At 45.3% G+C, this 22,188-nt stretch overlaps 1 protein-coding gene across 2 annotated transcripts; it reads left to right on the top strand.

The window, feature by feature from the left end:
• The first annotated feature begins 16,158 nt into the window (after window positions 1-16,158).
• LOC147007738 (uncharacterized) lies at window positions 16,159-21,869 on the top strand. Of its 2 annotated transcripts, none has more exons than XM_085866493.1 (3): window positions 16,159-17,339; window positions 17,492-18,407; window positions 18,521-21,869. In XM_085866493.1, exons 2-3 carry the CDS (start codon window positions 18,259-18,261, stop codon window positions 18,711-18,713), a joined length of 342 nt encoding a protein of 113 aa, XP_085722619.1. In that variant the 5' UTR covers window positions 16,159-17,339; window positions 17,492-18,258; the 3' UTR covers window positions 18,714-21,869. Both variants share the same exon structure in this region; 1 of them encodes a protein (XP_085722619.1).
• The last annotated feature ends 319 nt before the right edge of the window (window positions 21,870-22,188 follow it).

Genomic DNA, 22,188 nt, shown 5'->3' on the forward strand with positions numbered 1-22,188 from the left:
ATATATATATATATATATATATATATATATATATATATATATATACATATATATATATATATATATATATATATATATATATATATATATATATATATATATATATATATATATATATATATATATATATATATATATATATATATATATATATATATATATATATATATATATATATATATATATATATATATATATATATATATATATATATATATATATATATATATATATATATATATATATATATATATATATATATATGTATACGGGGCGTATTTTTTTTGGCATGTTTCACAATTGGTTTGCTTATTTTGTTGTATTATCTTCATTCCTCATCTATTGTTCTTTTCGAGGCCACTTGCTTTGTTGCGTGTGAAGGCTTCATATGATGCTCATGCCTTTGGTTGGAGACATTTGCATTAGAATTGTGCTCCCCTTGAAACATCATCAAATATCATGAGCTTATGATTATCATTCCAATTTGTGATCTCCTTACTATACAGTAATGATGTTGGTTCTGATTGTTTATTGAATTTCAATTTTCTCTTCGTTGGAATGAAGAAATTATACAATAAATGCCATCTTTACAGGTTTTTTGGTATCCAAACTTTTGATTCTTGAAAGAGCAAGAACACATAACTGATAACAACACACACACACACACACACACACACACACACACACACACCACACACCACACACCACACACCACACACCACACACAACACACAACACACCACACACAACACACACCACACACCACACACCACACACCACACACCACACACCACACACCACACACAACACACACAACACAACACACAACACCACAACACACACAGCACACACAACACACACAACACACACAGCACACACAACACACACAACACACACAGCACACTCAACACACACAACACACACAACACACACAACACACACAACACACACAACACACACAACACACACAACACACACAACACACACAACACACACAACACACACCACACACACCACACACACCACACACACCACACACACTTATAAATTGAGGGAATAACCAATTAAACCCAGGTGGCTAGGATTAGATTGTAGCTTCAATGGCTCAACTCATGTTGAGCTCGTCACGGTGGGAGGGTAAAGTCCCGTGATGTCCTGAGCGGCTCAATTGAGGAGGGGTTCAGAATTAATAGCAGACAACACGCACGCGTCGTGAGGAGAGACACGAGAAACCTGAAAGCTTTTAAACCCAACGGTTTTATTTCTTGAACCACAAGAATCAAAAGAACCAGGGATGATTGAATGCAATATAGGAGACGGCGGGTTGTGGTGGGGAAGAAATTTGTGGTGGGAATTGAGGAAGCAATCAAGGCCTTTTAGGCCAGAGGAGGGTGGAGAGGCTGGCTATAAATGAAGGAACTGCTACTGAAAACAGGATTTCTGAAGTCTGACAGCAAAAAAATAATTCCAGGATGGGAAAAATTTAAATAATATAAACCACTGCCAGGAGTTTAAATAAGAATAACTTTAAGCTAAAGTAGACAGCGAAAAACTAGCAGGAAGTGAGACATGGTTTAATGAGGAGAGAAAGTGGAGGACAGGACTAAAAGGCTACAACATGTAGCAATCTGTGTAAAAGACAACACTGTACTGTATTGAGAGAGAGAGTGATGACATCAAGGGGGAATTTATGGAGAGGATTGTGTGTGGATATAAATTGGAAATTGCAAGATACTCATGGTATGCTTTTAGTTCCTGGTGAGAGAAAAGCAGGAAAGAAGGGTTCATGAATAATTCAAAAAGGCATGTGGTATGGGAAGAGTATTGATTATGGGGGATATTAATGTGCCGGGGATAAATTGGGTCCATGAACAGGGCAAGGGCAGAGCAAATGTGGATTTTCTCAATGAAGTGCAGGATCGCTTTTTAAACTAGTTTGTAGATAAGCCCACAAGTTTAGGGGGAATGGAGTGTTGAACCTCTTTTTCAGTGCTAATTCCAATATGGTAGAGGAGGTGAGAGGAGGAGAACATAGCAGAATCCTTGCACACACTATGTTATGGCTACTTCTTGATGTTAAGAATGAGTTCAGGATCGCAGAGTAAGACAATTACATTTTCGGAAGGCAAACTTTGAGTGCACGAGGAGAGAGTGAATAAATAGTTATCAAAAATAAGTAATTATGAACAATGAGGTAAAAGAAATCTAAAGAAACTAAGGCGCCTCACCCAGATGGGAAGGGACAAAACCCGGGAGACTATTCAGCTTTGGGGCAGTGGGGACGAGCAGGTGATGAGGTGGGATGAGGAGCAGACGATGACCAGGACGATGAGACGAAGCCCATGAGCAGGTCAACAAAAACGGGGCAAGGCAGGCAGGCAAGATGACCTCTTCAGAAGAAGCTCTTCTCTTTTTCCTCAGAACTGCTCACTCATCGATGGTTCTCCTTAGGCTTCAGCCGCGTTCTCCTCATAACTCGACAGTCTCCTTTGTCATCTCCACCTCAGACTTCCCACCCTCTCTCCAATACTCTTGATCGTTCTCTCTTGACCAACTGCCCGATTAGCTTCTCCATTTTTTTTCAGGGCAACACTCCGCCCCTTTTGGGAGGTGTTGATAACTCCACCCCTTGGGAGATGACAACTGCTCCTCCCTTCGTTCTCAACGCCATCCAAGCTCCGACCCTTTTTCTCATGCGGAGTCTCCTGGCAACCTCGGTAGAGGTTGGCATAGAGGCTATACACACAATTTCTTTCACCATAATCCCTAATTATTCCCACCACCAACCCCTATATGGTGCACATGCAAGCAAGACAATTCTTTAGCTAACGTTTCCCTACTTATACATTGAGATGGCTATCTACTCGCACACAGACCATGATACTCTACGCATTCCTATCTGCTCTATGGTGATATCTAACCCCCCCCCCCCACTATCCCGGCCCCCCACACACGCACAAACGTAAAAATAAATAAATTGACTCCCCCCATGCACTTCAAGCTGAAGAAGCTACATGCAGCAACCATGAAAGGCTACACACAATAAGCCCTTTGCTGTTTCAAACCCTTCCCGGAGATCCTCCACAGCTGTAAAGGGCTTACCTTGTGTAGCCTTTCATGGTTGCTTTATGGAGCTTCGTCAGCTAGAAGTGCATGGGAGGAGTCAATTTAATGATATGATTTATATGTCTGGGTTTTTAAAACATAGAATTCCCTTGTGATGGTTTACACACCTGCCCTTCATGCTGCGAGATCCCCACTGACATCACTCGCACACAGACCGCTCTGCGAGGTTTTCCACGCACACGGGCCTGGCGGTGACATTGTCCGGACTCGTTTCCCGTGTCCCGCGATCACCACTCACGGCGCGCAGCACGTCGGGCCCCGTAAACGTGTTCACACGGGGATATACTTTTTCCAAATTCGTTCAATTCATTCGTTCGCCTCCATTTTAGCCGTCCTCGCTCTGGTATTGTACCAGGCGCAGAACGTTTCAACGCCGGCTCCCCATCATGCAACCGTCTGCGCTTGGGCGGTTTGCAAAACACGGACCGTACCTCGCACGCAGAGTCCTGCGGGGCCGACACGGTTTCCAAAATAGCTCCGTCCCGCTCAGAAGGCTCGCCACTCCCGTCCGTTACACGACCCATGACATCCGCCAGGGTCGATCCGTGTCCCACCGTTTCGTGTGCACTCATCTATGCCATCTTACATACACTGCACTCACATTCTGACACAATCATACAAGGGACTTGCATTGCCCCCAAGAGATCCCGGGGCTTCTACGCCCCAAAGCTCAGCATGTGCTCTTTCGCACCATGCAACCAACCGCTCGACCTCGCACAGCCTCACCGGACTCACCTCGTCATGGTCTGCCTCGAGGGAGCATATCGTCTCCCTTGTTCCTGCGGAAGGTTAATCTGACCCTCGCATTGGGTCTCAAAACATTCCACAAGCTCAACCTCAATGAAATGAGAGCGAGAGATGAACCTTCAGAGTTTAGGCTTTATTCCATTTGATTGGAGCCGCTTCTACGGGCACACCGGGGAATACAGGTTCAGCTAGGAGTACATAAGCAGTAACGTATACATGTGCGATTAATCATTGCAGACAATCCGCGTAAGCACGGAGTTCGATATAATCTCCATTCTCACCAGTCAATGAGCACCTTCAGTTAACGAGCATCAAGTGAACAGCCGATGTAAATGGCAATGCCCCGGGGACAACCACTCGTGCCGCAGAGACCTCCCCTTATACGCGAGACGCACAACATGTGATCCCGCGTCATGTCCCTCAATTCACCTCAATTCACCACATTCTCCTCACCTTTAAAATGTAACTAGGGGCCCATCTTACACACCATGATTGCTTTAGCACTATAGGAGTATACATTTCAAACAACGTGGACTAATAGATCTACAGAAGCATACATGCCAAGCAGTGATTATTTTGAGTTGTAGGAGCATGGAAATGAGCATCGATATATGATATAATGGGCATATAGGAGCATGAGCAGCGAGAATGCCGATAATCCCCTTTACAGATTGAGTCGTCGAGGGGGCCTTATTCGTCGACCTCTCCGGGAGTAAACGGCAGTTTCACTTGAGGGAGACTCCCGATCCTCTTGGTGAGCCTCGACTTGTGCCGGGGATGACTCCTCGATCGCTCTCGGGTGGAACGCGGCAGCCCCGTCGCCCGGTGGAGTTCCTGGGGGGGAAATGTCAGAAGGAGGAGTGCCAGAAGGTGGTGTACCTGCGGGAGGAGTACCTGAGGGAGCCAGATGGCGAACCGACACAGTGGTCTCCCTGCCATCCGGGAGCCTGACATGAGCATACTCTGGATTAGTGTCAATGAGTTCGACCCCCTCCACCAGGGGTTCATACTTGCTTTGTCGTACCGGGCGTTTCATGAACACTGTACCGGGATGGGTCAGCCAGTTGGGCACCGTTTGACCGTCAACATAACGTCGTTGGTGAGTAAACATTCGTTCGTGAGGAGTGGCATTGGTGGACGTGCAGAGCAAAGAGCGTATGGAATTCAGAGCGTCGGGAAGGGTAACCTCCCACCGCTCGGGGCCCAGTCCTCTCGATTTCAGCGCCAGAGTTACGGCTTTCCAAATAACTCCATTATACCTTTCCACCTGCCCGTTTCCCTGTGGGTTGTAACCCGTCGTTCGACTAGTTGCTATGCCGAGCTCTAGTAGGAATTGTTTTAGCCCGGCCGACATGAAACACGGCCCTCTGTCTGAATGTATGTACGAAGGTCTCCCAAACATAGCGAAGAGGTCAGAGAGACATTTCACGACAGTGCCCGAGGTCATATCCGAGCACGGAAATGCGAAAGGGAACCTTGAATATTCATCAACAACGGTGAATATGTATCTGTTGTCTGTTTCGGTCGGCAGGGGCCCTTTGAAGTCGATGTTTAGTCTCTCGAAGGGGGAAGTGGCCTTGATCAGTCTGCCAGATGCCGCGCCAAAGAATCTGGGTTTTAGTTCAGCACAAACAGGGCATGAAGCATTCATTTGTTTAATATCTTCAACAGAATAGGGAAGATTTTGTCTGCGCACGAAATGTGCCATCCTGGTTACCCCTGGGTGGCACAGAGACACGTGTAGGTCTTGCAAAGCCTGACTGATTGTTGCCGAACTGTAGACCCGGGAGAAGGTATCTGCAGCAGGGTTTTCTTTCCCGGGCCGGTAAACAATGTCGTAACTGTAGCAAGCTAGGTCTATCCGCCATCTCATAATTTTTTCATTCTTAATTTTCCCGTTATTTTTCCCATCAAACATGAATGCCACGGATCGTTGGTCCGTAACGAGCGTGAAGTGGTTTCCCAGTAAATAATGTCTCCATTTCCGCAGCGCTTCAACGATGGCGTACGCTTCCTTCTCTATCGCTGAGTGTCTCTGTTCGCTTCTAGAGAGAGTTCTCGAGAAGAACGCGACCGGCCGCCCAGACTGATTAAGTGTAGCAGCTATGGCGTGATCTGAAGCGTCGGTTTCCACCACAAAGGGCACCGAGCTATCGATCGATAAAACCACGGACTTACTGATATCATCCTTGAGGTTGTGGAAAGCTCTTACAACAGCGGCATCTGGTGGAAAGTTTTTGCAATGCACTAGGGGATGTATTTTCTCGGAGTATTGCGAAATCCATCTTGCATAGTAAGCGAACATCCCGATCACCCGGCGCATTGCCTGCAGGTCCTGAGGAGGGGGTAGCTCACGGAGCGGGCGCAATCGCTCAGGATCAGGCTTAATTGTGCAGTCGGCTATTGTGTAGCCGAGAAGGTCAATTGACCTTGCCGAGAATACGCATTTCTCGTAGTTGAGAGTCAGATTATATTTTCTAGCAATGCTCAAGAATCTGTCCAGATTCCTATCATGTTCCCTCTGATCCCTACCGCACACTGTGACATTATCCACGTAAACAAAAGTGTCTTTGAGGTTTTCATCTGAGATGATGTCGTCCATAACCCGTTGGAAGCAAGCTTCCCCATTCGTGACACCGAAAGGTATTCTCCTGAATTGGTAGAGGCGCCTCCCTGCCTGGAATGCAGTGTAAGGTTTGTCTTCCTCTCGGATGGGAATTTGATGATAGGCGCTTCGCAAGTCGATGGTACTGAATACCTTATAATTGGCCACGCGTTCGACCATCTCATCTATGCGCGGCAGGGGGTAGGCATCGAGTTGGGTGAAGCGATTGACCGTTTGGGAATAATCGACAACCATTCGTTTCTTATGGTTCTGACTGCTGGTTACTAACACCTGTGCGCGCCATGGCGAATCGCTCGGTTCTATAATTCCCTCTTCCAGTAATCGCTTGGTTTCCGAAGTGATGAAATTCATGTCAGCAGTGGTATATCGCCGCGATTTGATCGCTATCGGTTTGCAGACCGGCGACAAGTTAGCGAACAGCTGGGGGACGTCACCTCCGCGGTGGTCAACGCATTTAAAATTAGACGAGGCTTGCTTCCTCCAAAGGGTATTTCGACGCTCGTGTGCTGCTTGAGGACATTATGACCCAGAATTACGTCTGCGCACAAATCACGAAGCACCAGTACCCTTACATCCCGATGCGTGTACCCTTTTACGTCCAATTCAACATTGCAGTACCCTCGTACGCGGGATTGTAGTGAGGTGGCGGCCATGCATACCGTATTGTCAGTCGGGTGGATTACCCATTTCCTGCCCTTCACTAGCGAGCTGTTGACGAAACTTTCAGAGCTACCGGTATCAATCAGTGCCTCAGCCATATGCCCGTTAATTCGTACGTTGATGATAGCCTTGGATAGATTCCCCGGGAGGCTGCAGTTAATTTATTCTGCGAGTAGAGAGCCGCAGAAGTGGGTTTATTTCTCCTTAGAGTAGATTTACATACCCTGGCATAATGCCCTTTCTTGTCGCAATTCATGCATGTGGCATCTCTGGCGGGACATTTTTGACGAGGATGCCTTTTGTACCCACAAAAGAAGCATTTACCAACCGGAGCAGTTGCTGAGGAGTTTGACGTGGCCTGGGTATCCGGCTCCTCGGGTGTTTCTCCATCCCCTATGTCTGGCTGTGTCTGTGCCAGTGGGGTTCCTTGAGTTCCCACCGTAGCAGCGTTCATTAGCAGCATCGGTGTCCCAAATGACTCAGATTGCTGCTGAGCCGTATCCATCGCTCGTGCCTGATCGACTACCTTGTCAAGAGTGGGTTGCGCTTTCTCTAGTAAGCGTTGCCGTATGTGGGCTGATCTGAGTCCTTGGATGAATGCCTCCCATGTGGCTTCCTTTCGGTGTTCCTCGGCGCTTACGGCCCGGAAGCTGCCGTCTTTTCCCAGCTGATTCAGAGCTTGCAGGAACTGATCGATTGTCTCCCCGGCTGCTTGCTTGCGTGTGTTGAGAAGATGTCGTATGTATACCTCGTTCTTGGGCTTCACGTAGAGCGCTTGCAGCACCTCGATCGCTGCTTCGTAAGTGTCGCACTCCGAGAAGAGCCTGTATACGCCGGGCGAGACATGATTCACGAGAGCAGCAAATTTGTCGGCTCCTTCCTCGATGATGGTCAGATAGTGTGAGAAGGAACAGAACCAATGCGACCATTTCATTTCTGCGTCAGTCGCGTTTGGGTCTGCGTCGAACCTCTCTGGTTTGTAGATCTTGTCCATCGTTGGTTGAGAGAGCCGAGAAAATCAAATGGAATAAATTGAAATGAGAGCGAGAGATGAACCTTCAGAGTTTAGGCTTTATTCCATTTGATTGGAGCCGCTTCTACGGGCACACCGGGGAATACAGGTTCAGCTAGGAGTACATAAGCAGTAACGTATACATGTGCGATTAATCATTGCAGACAATCCGCGTAAGCACGGAGTTCGATATAATCTCCATTCTCACCAGTCAATGAGCACCTTCAGTTAACGAGCATCAAGTGAACAGCCGATGTAAATGGCAATGCCCCGGGGACAACCACTCGTGCCGCAGAGACCTCCCCTTATACGCGAGACGCACAACATGTGATCCCGCGTCATGTCCCTCAATTCACCTCAATTCACCACACTCAACATCCTCCACCATTCTTATTTGTGCTTGCTCCTCCTTTAATTTATGAAACTGATCCTTTACCCGTTCTCTGTCTCTTGGTAAAAAATTCCTCTTTTAATTCCTCTTTTACGACCCCCGATTCCTGGCCCTTCGTCTCCACCCGTCCAAGTCCACATGTTTTTCTCCCAACCACCGTCGTTTTGCTCGTCACCTCGACCTTACCCGTCATCACGGTCCGAACACCTTCCACACTCCCCCTCAACTCGGTCATTTCCCGACGTACAGATCCTGATCCCATTTGTAAAATTCCGGTCCATGTTTTCCATTTCGCCCTTCACCTCTGCCAGCCGGATGTTCAAGCTTCGCTGCCCTGCCTTTACCTTTTCCAGCTCCGCCTTTATTTCCTCCTGACCCGCCTTCATTTGAGTTAGTAAATTTCTTTCCATGTTTTGCATATCACTCCTCAGTTTGGTTCTCCCCAGGTCCATTCGCTCCATCATGTTTCATTACCTCCATCATATAAAATTGTTCGTGTCCAATGGCTTTGGCAGAGCCGATCTGCTATGATCAAGTGTGGATCCGATAGGGATCGCTCGGTCCTCCGTAAGGGGAATTTGATGCAGGGGGTGCCCAAGCATTGTTGATAACGCAGTTGCCCCCAATGTTACCTCTGGGTATGGCTGCAGGGAATGATCTTCCTGAAAACTGTTGTCCTAAGCCACGGACTCCTCCAACACTGTTCTCTCAAAATCCACCTGAACCAGCTCGTCTTTGTCCGCCATGGTCCGTAACGATAATTAAATAAAATTTGAATCCTGCTCTTCATTTCGGAGGTGGGGGGGGGGGCGTTGCGAAGCACACCCCTGGCTCGAATCTGGATACCAAATTGTTGCGGGTTCGAATCCCGTAAATTTTTTATGGGTCCGTACCACTCCTGACACCAAACTGTTGTGGGCCGGGGGTCGGGTAAGAAGACCACTAAGTGGGGGAAGCTATATCGGCTCCCACCAGACTCCCCGGAATTGTAGGCCGTCGCACACGGATAATTCCGTGACGCGGCGGGTTGCTTAACTGACTGTGGACGCCAATAACTCAACCACGTGACTTCGGGTCCTCCGTCTCGTTAATCCGGTTACCTAAAAATAACCACGTGATTTAATTACCGGGGAACACGCCCTCGGTGCACCTTGTCCGAATTGGATCACTCCACCGGACCGGATCACTTTTCCGGATCGGATGCAGCCGAGCGACACTGCCAAGGACGCACCGGCTAAAAGGAACGGATTGTTGGGAATAAAGTCCTGGCGAAGCTAGGATTCGGACCATGCTGGATCAATGGAAGAAAAGACAAAAACGAACAGGCAACATTCCTAATAATGATTTATTACAATGGGCGAGGAATGTTATGTGGTGCGATCAATATTTATTGGGGTGTGTTGTGCAGAGATAGGGGGAGAGATGTGGTGCGGCAAATAAACAGGCAACTTACAAAAGCGGACACAGAGCAGACTTAACGTGAAAATAATATCAATAATAATGATAACAATAACGATCTTCTGCAGTCTTACTGAAGCAGACAGGCGCCAGGACACACACATACACGCACACACACAGACACAGAGAACCCGATGAAGAGGGAGTATTGCAACAAGAAGGGAGAGGAGTTGAGGCCACGATCTCGGTACCTTTGTACTTGATTGAACGATGTGCCACCAATACGTTTTGGGGGGTGGGGGGATGCTCCATGGTGCGGTACTCGACAGCTGCCGCTTCATCTCTGGCTTCAGCAGCGTGTGTGGAGACCGTGTTCGTGAAGGAGGGGCTTGGGTGGAGAAGGGGCAGAGTCCAGAGTGCGTGGATGGAGTGGGAGGTGGGACCAGATAGGCGGATGGGATCCATGTCGTGCTGGGCAGAGACGAGGAGGTGGAGTCCAGGCAGCAGGAGGCGGGTCGTGGCGATGTCGACGAGAGCGAGGTGGAGTCCAGGCAGCAGGAGGTGGGTCGTGCAGAGAGACGAGGGCGAGGCGAGAGAAAGGCAGAGGGACCGCTCCGACCTTTATAGGACCTGCAGCGCGGGGCGGAGGGCCACCCCGAAGTTCAGTTCAAGTTCAGCCGATTGACATGGGACCAACGGAATTTGGTAGAGAATGAGAATTAATGAAGTCGCAAATGATGACATGAAACCAGCCTCGCATTGTTGAGGCATTATGGTTTTTTTTATCTGATACGGCAATAAATCTTAACATTTTTGAACTCGAGTCTTCTGCAAAAAAACATGGCGGGGAAAATATAATATTATAGTGGTGATGAAAAAAAATAATAATGGTGGCAGCCTCTGCAATTTTACAATTAACTGTGACATATACTCCTTCAGACCCGCCGTCATCCACGGGATTCCTGTGCGGAGCACGGGTATCCCTGCTAGTATATATATATATATATATATATATATATATATATATATATATATATATATATATATATATATATATATATATATATATATATATATATATATATATATATATATAATATTGCTGCAGCCACGGGTACCGAGACACCTGCTTGCCACTCGGGGATTAATCCCCGGTTGTCCTCGGTCGAGCCGGACCTGGGGCCACCGCTCGCAATCAACGTTGTGGTACGGTGGGTTGTTTTAGAACCACAAACGTCACCCAGTCAACCACGAGTTCCAGTGTCCACCGTCTAATTATGCCATTTAACTGGAGGTGACGTGGTTATCTGAGCAGGGAGCGTGCCCTCGGCAAAGCACCAATGTTATCTCGATTACATTTTAATTCGGGCGGCCGACCGTTTTCACCACTGGTGCGTGCCGACTATTTTTGGTCAAATCTGTGGTAATTACCTCTCAGTCTATCTCAGTTCGAAAAATGCCAGACCAATGGAAGGAAAGGACAAACATGGACAGGTTGGAAATCGACAAATGATTTATTAATAATAAAATAAATAAATGAAAATAACTTTTTATTTTCTGAGGTAAATAAATAATAAATTTCAAAGCAAAATCAATCAAAATGCCAGGAAAGAGACAAAGAGTAGATGCCTTTCGGGGGTTGACTTACTTACAACAAAACACAGAGAAGAGTACCCAACAGATCATTCGGGGGATAGCCATCAACCATAAGCTGTATCGTGCAGTTTCGTTCCACTCATCGGTGGGGGGGGGGGGGGGGTAGACAAAACCTTGATAATATGATCGTATATATCCAAATACATACGTATCCAAAAGTTCTCCACTCAAATAGCTGCAGTTATTGTGTATTTTCATCTTGAAAATCGATGCATTCCCCACGCTCTCTCATTTGAATTTTCTCCACTCGGATCACATGTGGGCCACGTGACGCCTCGACAGCCAATAGATCGGCTGACATCGTATGCAAATTACGTCAGACTGTCATGTGACCAGCTAAGTTGTCCAAGATGGCAGCTTCCTGCAGGGAGGAAATCACCGGCAGCTGATCGGCGATTTTTGATGAATATGGCCAGTGAGGACGCTCCCCAGTGTATTATTCACCAGGACAATGTAGCGAATTAAGAAGTCAAACGTTTTACATCTGTAAGAACGGATAAATGGAGAGAAAGTGTCAACAAACGGCTCATCTTAGACGGTCACGAACGACGTTTAGCCGAGAGTGCCGGCGCGGGAGGACGAACTTCGATCATGGGCCTATTGTACCTGGAGTGCCGGTGTAAATATTTCAAGCCTCCCCCCTTTCATGTTACCTCCCGGTAATCTGAAATCGATTTCAAGTTACCCCCGGGGGTAGCTATCATTTCTTGAAGCGCGACTGTGTCGCTGATGCAGTGCCCCTCTACCAGTACACACACTGGATCTGGTACTCATTTCGCCGACCTCGGAAGGATGACAGGCTGAGTGCGTAGCCTGGTGTTGGTTCAGTGGTTAGGGTGGCGACTTGGCATCCTAGGGTCCTGAGTTCAAGCCTCGTCGGCCGCTGAATTAATGCACTGGGGGGTTGACTCAGCCTGTCATCCTTCTGAGGTCGGTGAAATGAGGGCCAGTTCCAGTGTGTGTACTGGTAGAGGGGCACTGCATCAGCGACACAGTCGCGCTTCAAGAAATGATAGCTACCCCGGCAGCTAAGCTGCCATACCACCACCACCACCACAACGAAATTGTGAATTAAAAATAAGCTGTTTTCATTGCCTTTCTTATACATTGATTTTATTGCGTTGTTTCCATAATTGTAAATACTAGTACGGGCCCGTAGGTGCGTGCCCGTGGGTGAGTACCAGTATGTGCAGCCTCTCTCTCTCTCTCTGAAACCTCGAAAAGGCACATCCGCGGGTCCCCAGCAATATTCCTGGCAAGTTTCAATCGTGCAAAAGAAATAATAAAAAATAAATAAATAAACATTAATTGTGATGTCATTCGCGATGTCATAGCACCGTGTCCTGTCATTGGTCGACAGATAAATAGCCGTAACTTGGGAACCGCTCGTCCGATTAATATCAAACCTTGAAAAGCACATCCGCGGGGCCCCGGCAATATTCCTGGCAAGTTTCAATCAGATCGGACTGTCGATCGTGCAAAAATAAAAAAAGAATAAATAAATAAACAATTGTGACTTCATAGAACCGTGTCCTGTCATTGGTCGACAGATAAATGGCCGTAACTTGGGAACCGCTCGTCCGATTAATATCAAACCTTGAAAAGCACATCCGCGGGGCCCCGGCAATATTCCTGGCAAGTTTCAATCAGATCGGACTGTCGATCGTGCAAAAAAAAAAAAGAATAAATAAATAAATAAACATTAATTGTGACGTCATCCGTGACGTCATAGCACCATGTCTTGTCATTGCTCGACAGATAGATGGCTGTAACTTGGGAACTGCTCGTCCGATCGATATCAAACCTCGAAAAGGCACATCCGCGGGTCCCCGGCAATATTCCTGGCAAGTTTCAATGAGATCGGACCGGCGGTCGTCGTGAAATGGTGGTCGCAGACAGACAGACAGACAGACAAACAGACAGACACACACACAGAGATTGCTGGAATTATAGATCGATAGTCTGAGTTGGTTAAAAAGATATACCAGTATGTCTATTTGGATCAACTATATCGAAGAAGGATTTCATAAAAATGTGGCAAAAGCTATAACTATGAGAAATACTGATTTCAATTAATAACAAGATTAAAATAAAATCATTCAGAATAATATGAAAATTCATTGCAAACTCTTTAAAGGCAGTCACGTGGTCAATGGTTTTTCACTAATGAGTTTTCAATATTAATTAAATTACTATTTTTTGCAAATAAACACACATAAATAAATGTTATGGGGGGGGGGTAATCTGAAATCGTAGGGGGTAGGATGAAATCGATTTCAAGCTACCCCCAGGGGTAACTTGAAATCGATTTCAGATTACCGGGAGGTAACTTGTAAGGGGCGGGGGGGGGGGGGTAGCTTGAAATCTTTACACTGGCACTCCAGGTACAATAGGCCCATGATCGAAGTTCGTCCTCCCGCGCCGGCACTCTCGGCTAAAAGTCGTTCGTGACCGTCTAAGACGAGCCATTTGTTGACACTTTCTCTCCATTTATCCCATCTTACAGACGTAAAACGTTTGACTTCATCGTTCGCTACATTGTCCTGGTGAATAATACATGGGGGAGCGTCCTCACTGGCCATATTCATCAAAAATCGCCGATCAGCTGCCGGTGATTTCCTCCCTGCAGGAAGCTTCCATCTTGGACAACTTCGCTGGTCACATGACAGTCTGACGTAATTTGCATACGATGTCAGCCGATCTATTGGCTGTCACGTGGCCTACACATGATCCGTGTGGAGAAAATTCAAATGAGAGAGCGCGGGGAATGCATCGATTTTGAAGATGAAAATACACAATAACTGCAGCTATTTGAGTGGAGAACTTTTGGATACGTATGTATTTGGATATATACTATCATATTATCAAGGTTTTGTCTACCCCCCCCCCCCCCCCGATGAGTGGAACGAAACTTGATTTTCAGGCACTTTCTGAGCCATGGTTGATGGCCTATGGGGGGAAGAATCGTCTCACTCAGCAGAAAGTAGTCATCCGTGAAGTGAAAACGTCCTGAAATGTGTTCGTGCGTGTTACGTCCGTCGCCAGCACCCAGCCTTGCCGTGCACCCTCTTGCGAACAGTCTTGAACGCCAGTCGACGTCTGGAGGGCACGGGGATTGTCTGTCGTGGGTTTAGACCCTGGTGTTGTTGGTGACCGACCTGTGCCTCACTTGTTGGTGGTGCTGCTCACACCCACACGCGCACCACATGCTCGCTTCCTTCTCCTCTTTTGTGCACTTACATCCGCTTCTTGCTCGCTTCTCAAGCTTACTTCTCGTTCTCTTCTTCCCTGGCTTTCTTTCGCCTCCAATTTCCTCTCGCCTCAGAACGGACCTCCATTCGCTTTATATCTGTGAGCCGTCTCTGCGGGCGCAGTCTGCATCAAGCTCACCCTGCCCCACATGCGCACGGTTACCATGACGACCCGTGCGCTCTCAAAAAAGGCGGGCGTCGGAGCTCGCGAAAGAATGTTGCTGAGGAAAAATGAGGGCGGGCTTCAGAGCTCGTGAAAGAAATGTGTGTAAACGTGTCTGTCGTAAAGAAAAAAAGCTTCCCATGAGAGAGGGGTTCTGTTCTTTACCCTTCTCAACGCATCACATTTAAGATCCCATTAGACATGGGGATGAGGCTAATCTGAACATGCATTTAAGGAAATAACTGTCTGAGGACCTGGATGTGTGGATGCATTCATCAGACCGGATTCTAAAATCCGTAACAATATCTATATGTACATACATTATGCAGTGGTGAGAAAAGGTTTGTGAACCCTTGAGAATTTTCTGTGTATCTGCAAAATTTTGACCTAAAATGTGATAATATCATCTACGTCCAAATCTACACGATAAGAGAGCCGTTTGTCTGTTGAAATTTTTCTCAGAGATGACAACGAATGTTCGTCAAACTTTCAGAGGTTCGTCAGTGAGTGCCAGGGGGGCAAAAAAAAAAAAAAAGATGGCTTAAAAGAAAAAAAAAATATATATATATATATATATATATATATATATATATATATATATATGTGACTCGGCATGACCAAATGAGTCGGTAGTCGCGCGGCTCCATTGTGAGAAAATCACAGCAAGAGTTTGACGTCCGATGATGGCAAAAATATCCGATTTCTCCATCTCTACGGATTTCGATCGTAAATAGTGTAATTTATCATCCTACCAACCCTGAATGCGATATTTTGAACATAAATGATGTATTTCTGGCCCAAATGCATCGAGAACCTCCTCGAAATAGCCCAGAAGAAAGCCCAAAACATGCGATTTTCCAGCGGCCACCATTCCGGTGTCGAACCTCACTCCATAACACAGCGCATTCCGATGGAAAGGTGACGTCACGGAGTTCCCCTTCATGATAATGCCAACGCGGGCAATGGCCAATCAGAATCGCTATCTACTGGGAAATACCATAAACACGAAAGCTCTTTGTTGCTTCTGAATGCGGTCACGTGACTGGAATCCGGCTCGCTGATTGGCCCGCCGCCACCGCCAGAACACCACATCAAAGATGGTGGCTTCCAGCTAACAACATTCATTTTCCGTGACTTATCTTGCGAATTAACTCCACTTTGCGATTGTTTTGAGAGCTGTTCCTTCGTACAACATGGCTACGACGTCGTCCGGTGAGAACGGTAGGAAACGCAATGCGATTGTGCGTGCTGTTAATGAGATTTGAAACTTTAACCTCGCTGCAACTACGACCGATGACGATTTCACTTCGCTCATCAGTGACTACTTCCATAACAACGTGAATTCTGATAGTGAGCTATTGTCCTCCGATAATGATGCCAGTGATGAGGAAGTCCCCGATCTGCCATCGATTGTGAGTGATCAAAATGAGAACAATAACCCGAACTTCGTGCATGATATCGTTGACGATCAAGTTGAAGACAGCGATGATGATGATGGTGGTGGTGGTGGTGGTGATGGTGCAGGTGAATATCATGATCAGCCCATCGTTTGGGTTGACGTCGGACAGGACATCATGAACGAGATCATTTTGGCCGAAGCGAAGAATGCTGCCCTTTCTGAAGATGAAAGGTTACAATGTCTGTGTACGTGTAGCGATGGTAAACAAGGGAAGTGCTGGCACTTACTATCGGTCGAGTTTATACGTCAGAATCGCCTCAACGTGAAAGCCCTCACATCATACGAAAAGGACCTTGTACTCCTTGGCATGCTTCACTGTTCGATGAACCAGTCAGAGATGACAGTGTCGAAGAGGAAAAAGCAGCAACAACGGCAGCAACATCAAAGATCATCCTACCACCTTGAGGGAGTGAGGGTCTGCAGAGACTCGTTCAAGTACATTCACTGGTAAGTAGGATGCTTTATTTCGTCCTTGAATTAATTTGATTTCTGTGTGTCCTCCATTTGTATTGAATTTCATCTAATCGTCTGTCAGTCAATAAACTAACATATCAATCATTATTATTCTTTCAGCATCAGTCAGAACAAGTTGACCAGTCTCCAGAAATTCTACAAGAAGAATGGCCTGACTCCACGGGTGAAGAAAAATGGTGGCAGGGCCAATAACACACATAAACGAACGTATGACGACATCCAACATATCGTGAACTTCCTGTCCAAATTGCAGAGCAACATGCGGTCCTCCTCCCTGGTCGGGTGCCTGGCTTCAGGCGTGACGACATCAGGCTTCTGCCCTCATCTGTTAGCAAACGTGTTTGGAAGGCTTATGAGAAAGCTATGGAAGAAGCAGGTATGTATTATGTATTCAATGGAGATGCATCATTGGTTAATTTTCAAGATATGCTTCTATGAATGATACAGCAATATTTGTGATGACAGTGTATGCCCAAAAGCAGCGTTTTTATGATTCCTACCCACACGCACTTTGCATGCTATTTTCAGGGCTACGTGCTGCAAAACTTCGGTCATTCGGGTCCATCTGGCGGCAGCTCTTGCCCGACATTGTTCGGTGCAATCTGATGACGGATCTGTGCTGGACGTGTCAGCGAAACAACTACGCGGTAATTCGCACGGCTAATATCCCAGATGAAGAGAAGACAGCAACTCTTCAGGCTCAGCTTCAGCATCTGGACATCGTGAGGAAGGAACGTGAACTTTACCAGAAAATGGTGGCTAACGTGAAGGAGGATGTGGCTGTCCTCGGCGTTACAGAGCTGACTCGTCATGCCCCCAACTCCCTCGACATGAGGGCACACTATTCGTTTAATTTTGCGCAACAGGTCCATTACCCGTCGGATCCGCTCCAGCCTGGACAAATCTACTTCCTCACTCCGAGGAAGTGCTCGCTGTTCGGCGTAGCATGTGAAGGTTTGCCACAGCAGATAAACAGGTTTGCCTCATTGATGAGGGGATGTGTATTTCTAAGGGCAGCGAAACCATTCTGTCATACTGCATGACTTCTTTGAGAATTTTGGATTCGGGGAGAAGACTGTGGACCTCCATTGTGACAATTGTTCAGGCCAAAATAAGAACAGGTACATGATGTGGTACTTGTGTTGGTGTGTGTGATCCATGGCCTGCACACAAACATTAGCCTTCACTTCCTGATCGTCGGCCACACCAAGTTCGCTCCAGATTGGTGCTTTGGCTTGTTTAAGCAGAAGTTCCGCCAGACAGAGGTGTCCTGTCTCGATGACATTGCGAAAGCCATGGAGGCTTCAACAAACAACCGCCACAACGTGCCGCATCTGGTGGGTGACGAAAGGGGCAACGCCTTTGTAAACGTGTACAAGTGGCAGAACCATCTGAACCCCTACTTCAAGCCTCTGAACGGCATCAAGTCGTATCAGCATTTCAGGTGAGAAATCTTTCTGTGTATGTAAACCCATCTAAATTGGGCAATTCCTCACATTTAAAACAATGTTTCTTTGTAGTGAAAGGAGATTTAATCCCCTGAAAATTCATTTCCAGGTTCTTGTCCGATTCCCCTGGTGCTGTTTTCGTGAGGAAATCTACTGGTGATCCAGAGGTAAAGATACATCTCCTACGTAGACCGGACAACCTTCCACCACGTGAGTTACCCGAGGTCGAGACACCTCCAGGACTCAATGTGCAGCGCCAGAAGTACCTTTTCGAGAAGATCCGCGAGTTCTGTCGTCATTAGGGCCGGATTTAGGCATGGGCAAGCTGGGCAGTTGCCCAGGGGCCTCCACAACCAGGGGGCCTCCACATATTCCATGAAAAAAAAATTGTAAGGAAAAATGTATTTGTGAGTTCCTGAATGGTAGTTGGTAGTTAGTGGAACAGATATAAGATATTCATCTTATCTCATTCTCTGTTTTGTATTGAAGTCAGTTGACTTATATGGGAGTATGGGACTTTGCATGTCTCTTTACTATTATTATCCTCGAATTTTTCAACTTACATTTATGGTCCTTGCATTTTTAAGGTTACTGTAATAGTTAGCTTACATTTGGTTAACCCGGCTTTAGCCGTTTGCACTTTGCTCTACAAAACTGTTAAGGTATATTCAGCTCACATCATGGCGAGAAATAGTGGACACGCATACGCATCATGCGTGCTCACTTATATCTTATGTGAACAGATAAAGTGCCTGGTGGTCTCATCAGTGGTCTGTAAATATAGGTATTAGGTACTGTACTAGAGCGTAGATTCTATGATTGACCTGCTGTGAAGGTCAAATATTTGTATTTATATGTAAAGTACACTATTCACTACATTCACTACACTATTCAGATTCTTTATACTTGAAACATGGGAACTTCCCACTTCATAGATTCTTATAGTTTGACCATGATGTTTAAAGATGTGCCTGCTTGCTTATTCAAATTCTTTATGCTTGAAACATAGGAACTTCCCAGATTCTTTTCATCTTATAGATTGATCATGTGCTAGCTTATTCAGATTCTTTATACTTGAAACATAGGAACGAGATTCTTACATGTATATAGATAGATTGATCATGATGTTTATAGATGTACATTTTTAGATCCTCGTGGAGGATCTCTAAGTCTTACTCACGTTGTTGTTCTTCATCTTCTTCTTGTGGACTTTTTTGTTTCACAGCCAACAGTTTTCATCGAAACTTCCTGAAACTTGGCATATATATGTAAAAATACTCTGCGTAGACAGTAACCATCTCCGATTTTGAAAATTCCTCCTAGAAAAAAAGTTATGACGTCAAAATATCTCCGCTAATAGAAATCAAATAAAAAATTATCTCCGAAACTAGGCAAGCTTTTTTGAATTCTGTTTGTGGGAATCGAACAGGGCATTAGCAGAGATGAATTACCGCACATATGATACATCACTATGACGTCATATCAATTTTTATGACGTCATTCCTATTTTTTGACTTTTTGTTTCACAACCCAGAGTTTTCATCGGATCTTCGTCAAACTTGCCATGTATATGCAGAAAGCCCACGCGCAGGCAGTAACCATCTCTGATTTTGGAAATTCTTCCTAGAGAAAAAGTTGACGTCATAATATCGCCGCTAATGAAAATCGCCTATTCCATTTTCTCCGAAACGAGGCAAGCTGTTTGAATTTTGTTTGCGGGAATCAAGCCGGACATTATCACAGATAATTTATCGCAAACCTGATATATCACAATGACGTCATATTCGTTTTTATAACGTCATCATTAAGAGGACGAGGATCTTAGCTCATTTGAGCTTGTTATTCAGATTCCTTGTTCTTGAAAAAATACTTTATGGATGACTGTAAATATGTCTTGTCACCTTTTTAGTATTCTAAGGTAGGGTGGGCCTCCACTACTGAAGGCTGCCCAGGGGCCACCACATGTCTAAATCCGGCCCTGGTCGTCATGATGTCCGAGATATCACGTGTCCGTGCCCGTCGGCCCTCGAAGAAAGTGACTAATTCATTGTGCAAGTAAGACTGTAGGTGATGTAAGTGGTGTCAAGAAGCCTCCTGCCATTGCTCGATTGAAAATCCCCTGAAAAAATGTCTTAATTAGTTCACTAATTAGTTAATTATAGTTAATTAATTAACTGATTAGCCACGTTGGTAATTGAGATGAAGGTGATGTTAATGTATCTTCATGTAGTATATTGAATCTCAGGGCTCTTTTTGGAATGTTGATCCTCAATTTTTGTGTCTGATTATGTCATCACTTCGTTAATTAATCTGGTTAATTAGCTGAATGCATCATGATAACTGTTTCAACTTTGATGGTAATTGAGATGAAGGTATCTTAGTAATATGTCCAAAATCTAAGAGCTCTGTTGAATTCCTTTGACCCTTGATTGGTTTGTTGCAACAATGCAATAATCTAGTTAATTAGTCTGCTTAATTACCGGGAATGTACCATGATAACTTTGCATACTTCGGTAGCGATTGAATATCAAGATCCCATAATGACATGTACCAAATCTCAAGGCTCAACGTAGAATTCCTGAGATCCTGGAGTGGTGTTGCGGTGAGTTCAATTCATGTGGTCTTCCAATTAATTAGCCAGCTTAATTAGCAAGAACGCACCGAGATAACTATGTCAAATTTTGTGGAGACCGAGATAGAGGTCTCTTAATACTGTGTCCCAAATTTCAGTTCTCTATGTCGACGAGAAATGGATGTTGCTAATACAAGGAGTTTATGACTGACATTGTTCTGATTGTGCAATGAAAGTTTGACCTCGATTTTCTCGACTGACTTTAAGACTTGTTGAATCCCTCACCTTTCGCCACCCATATCTTTGGATCCACTTATCCGATTTACTTCATCTTGCTATTGATGGAAAGCTGATGATCTGTAGAATCCAGAAATGCTATCAGCTAGAAATCCCCACCTAACGACTTAAGACTCATTTGGTCATGCCGAGTCACATATTTTATTTTTTATTTGTTATCACTGTATAGTGCAGAAGCCTTTTTGATGAATGACAGTTATTTTCAAGTGCACATACGTATGAGTAAATACAAAGTTATTACCAGACATTTAAATACAAATAAACCTCTTCCGGAAGCGGTCAAAGTGGCAATACATCATCTTCTTCTTCTTGAACTGCAACATATTTATTGATCGGATGTAACTTAACCCAGAAACAGAGACAGTCATGAGCATCCATTTGACGAATAACATCTAATTCCACTTCTGTGGTCACACGTTTACAATGCCTCTTAGCTAATAATCTACATGGTGTTTACAAAATCCCGTTACCCGCTCCGCAGAACCTGATAAATACAATGAACCCACAAGAGGTATAAATGTAAACTGATTGTCAAAACTTTTACAGTCATAAAAACCAAAATATGAACTATTAACAATATATATATATATATATATATATATATATATATATATATATATATATATATATTAACAATATATATATATATATATATATGTATATATAATATATATGTACATATATAAGTGCGGAACCGGGGTCTGGGGTGAGAAGACCACGAAGGGGGGGTGGGGGAAGAGCAGACTTATCCCATTAGAACTTCTACAATCTTAACTTATGCTACGACAGGTGCTATCACATACACACACACACACGAACACACACGCACACACACAAACCTGAGGAAGATTAAATAGCCTGAAGGAAAGAGAGCAGATGAGGACTAATGGCCTCACAATACCTGGTGC

The sequence above is a fragment of the Eptatretus burgeri genome, unplaced genomic scaffold (genome assembly GCF_056783735.1).
Source record: "Eptatretus burgeri isolate ZD-2024b unplaced genomic scaffold, Ebu_testis_v1 Ebu_testis_scaffold_32, whole genome shotgun sequence".
NCBI lineage: Eukaryota > Metazoa > Chordata > Myxini > Myxiniformes > Myxinidae > Eptatretus > Eptatretus burgeri.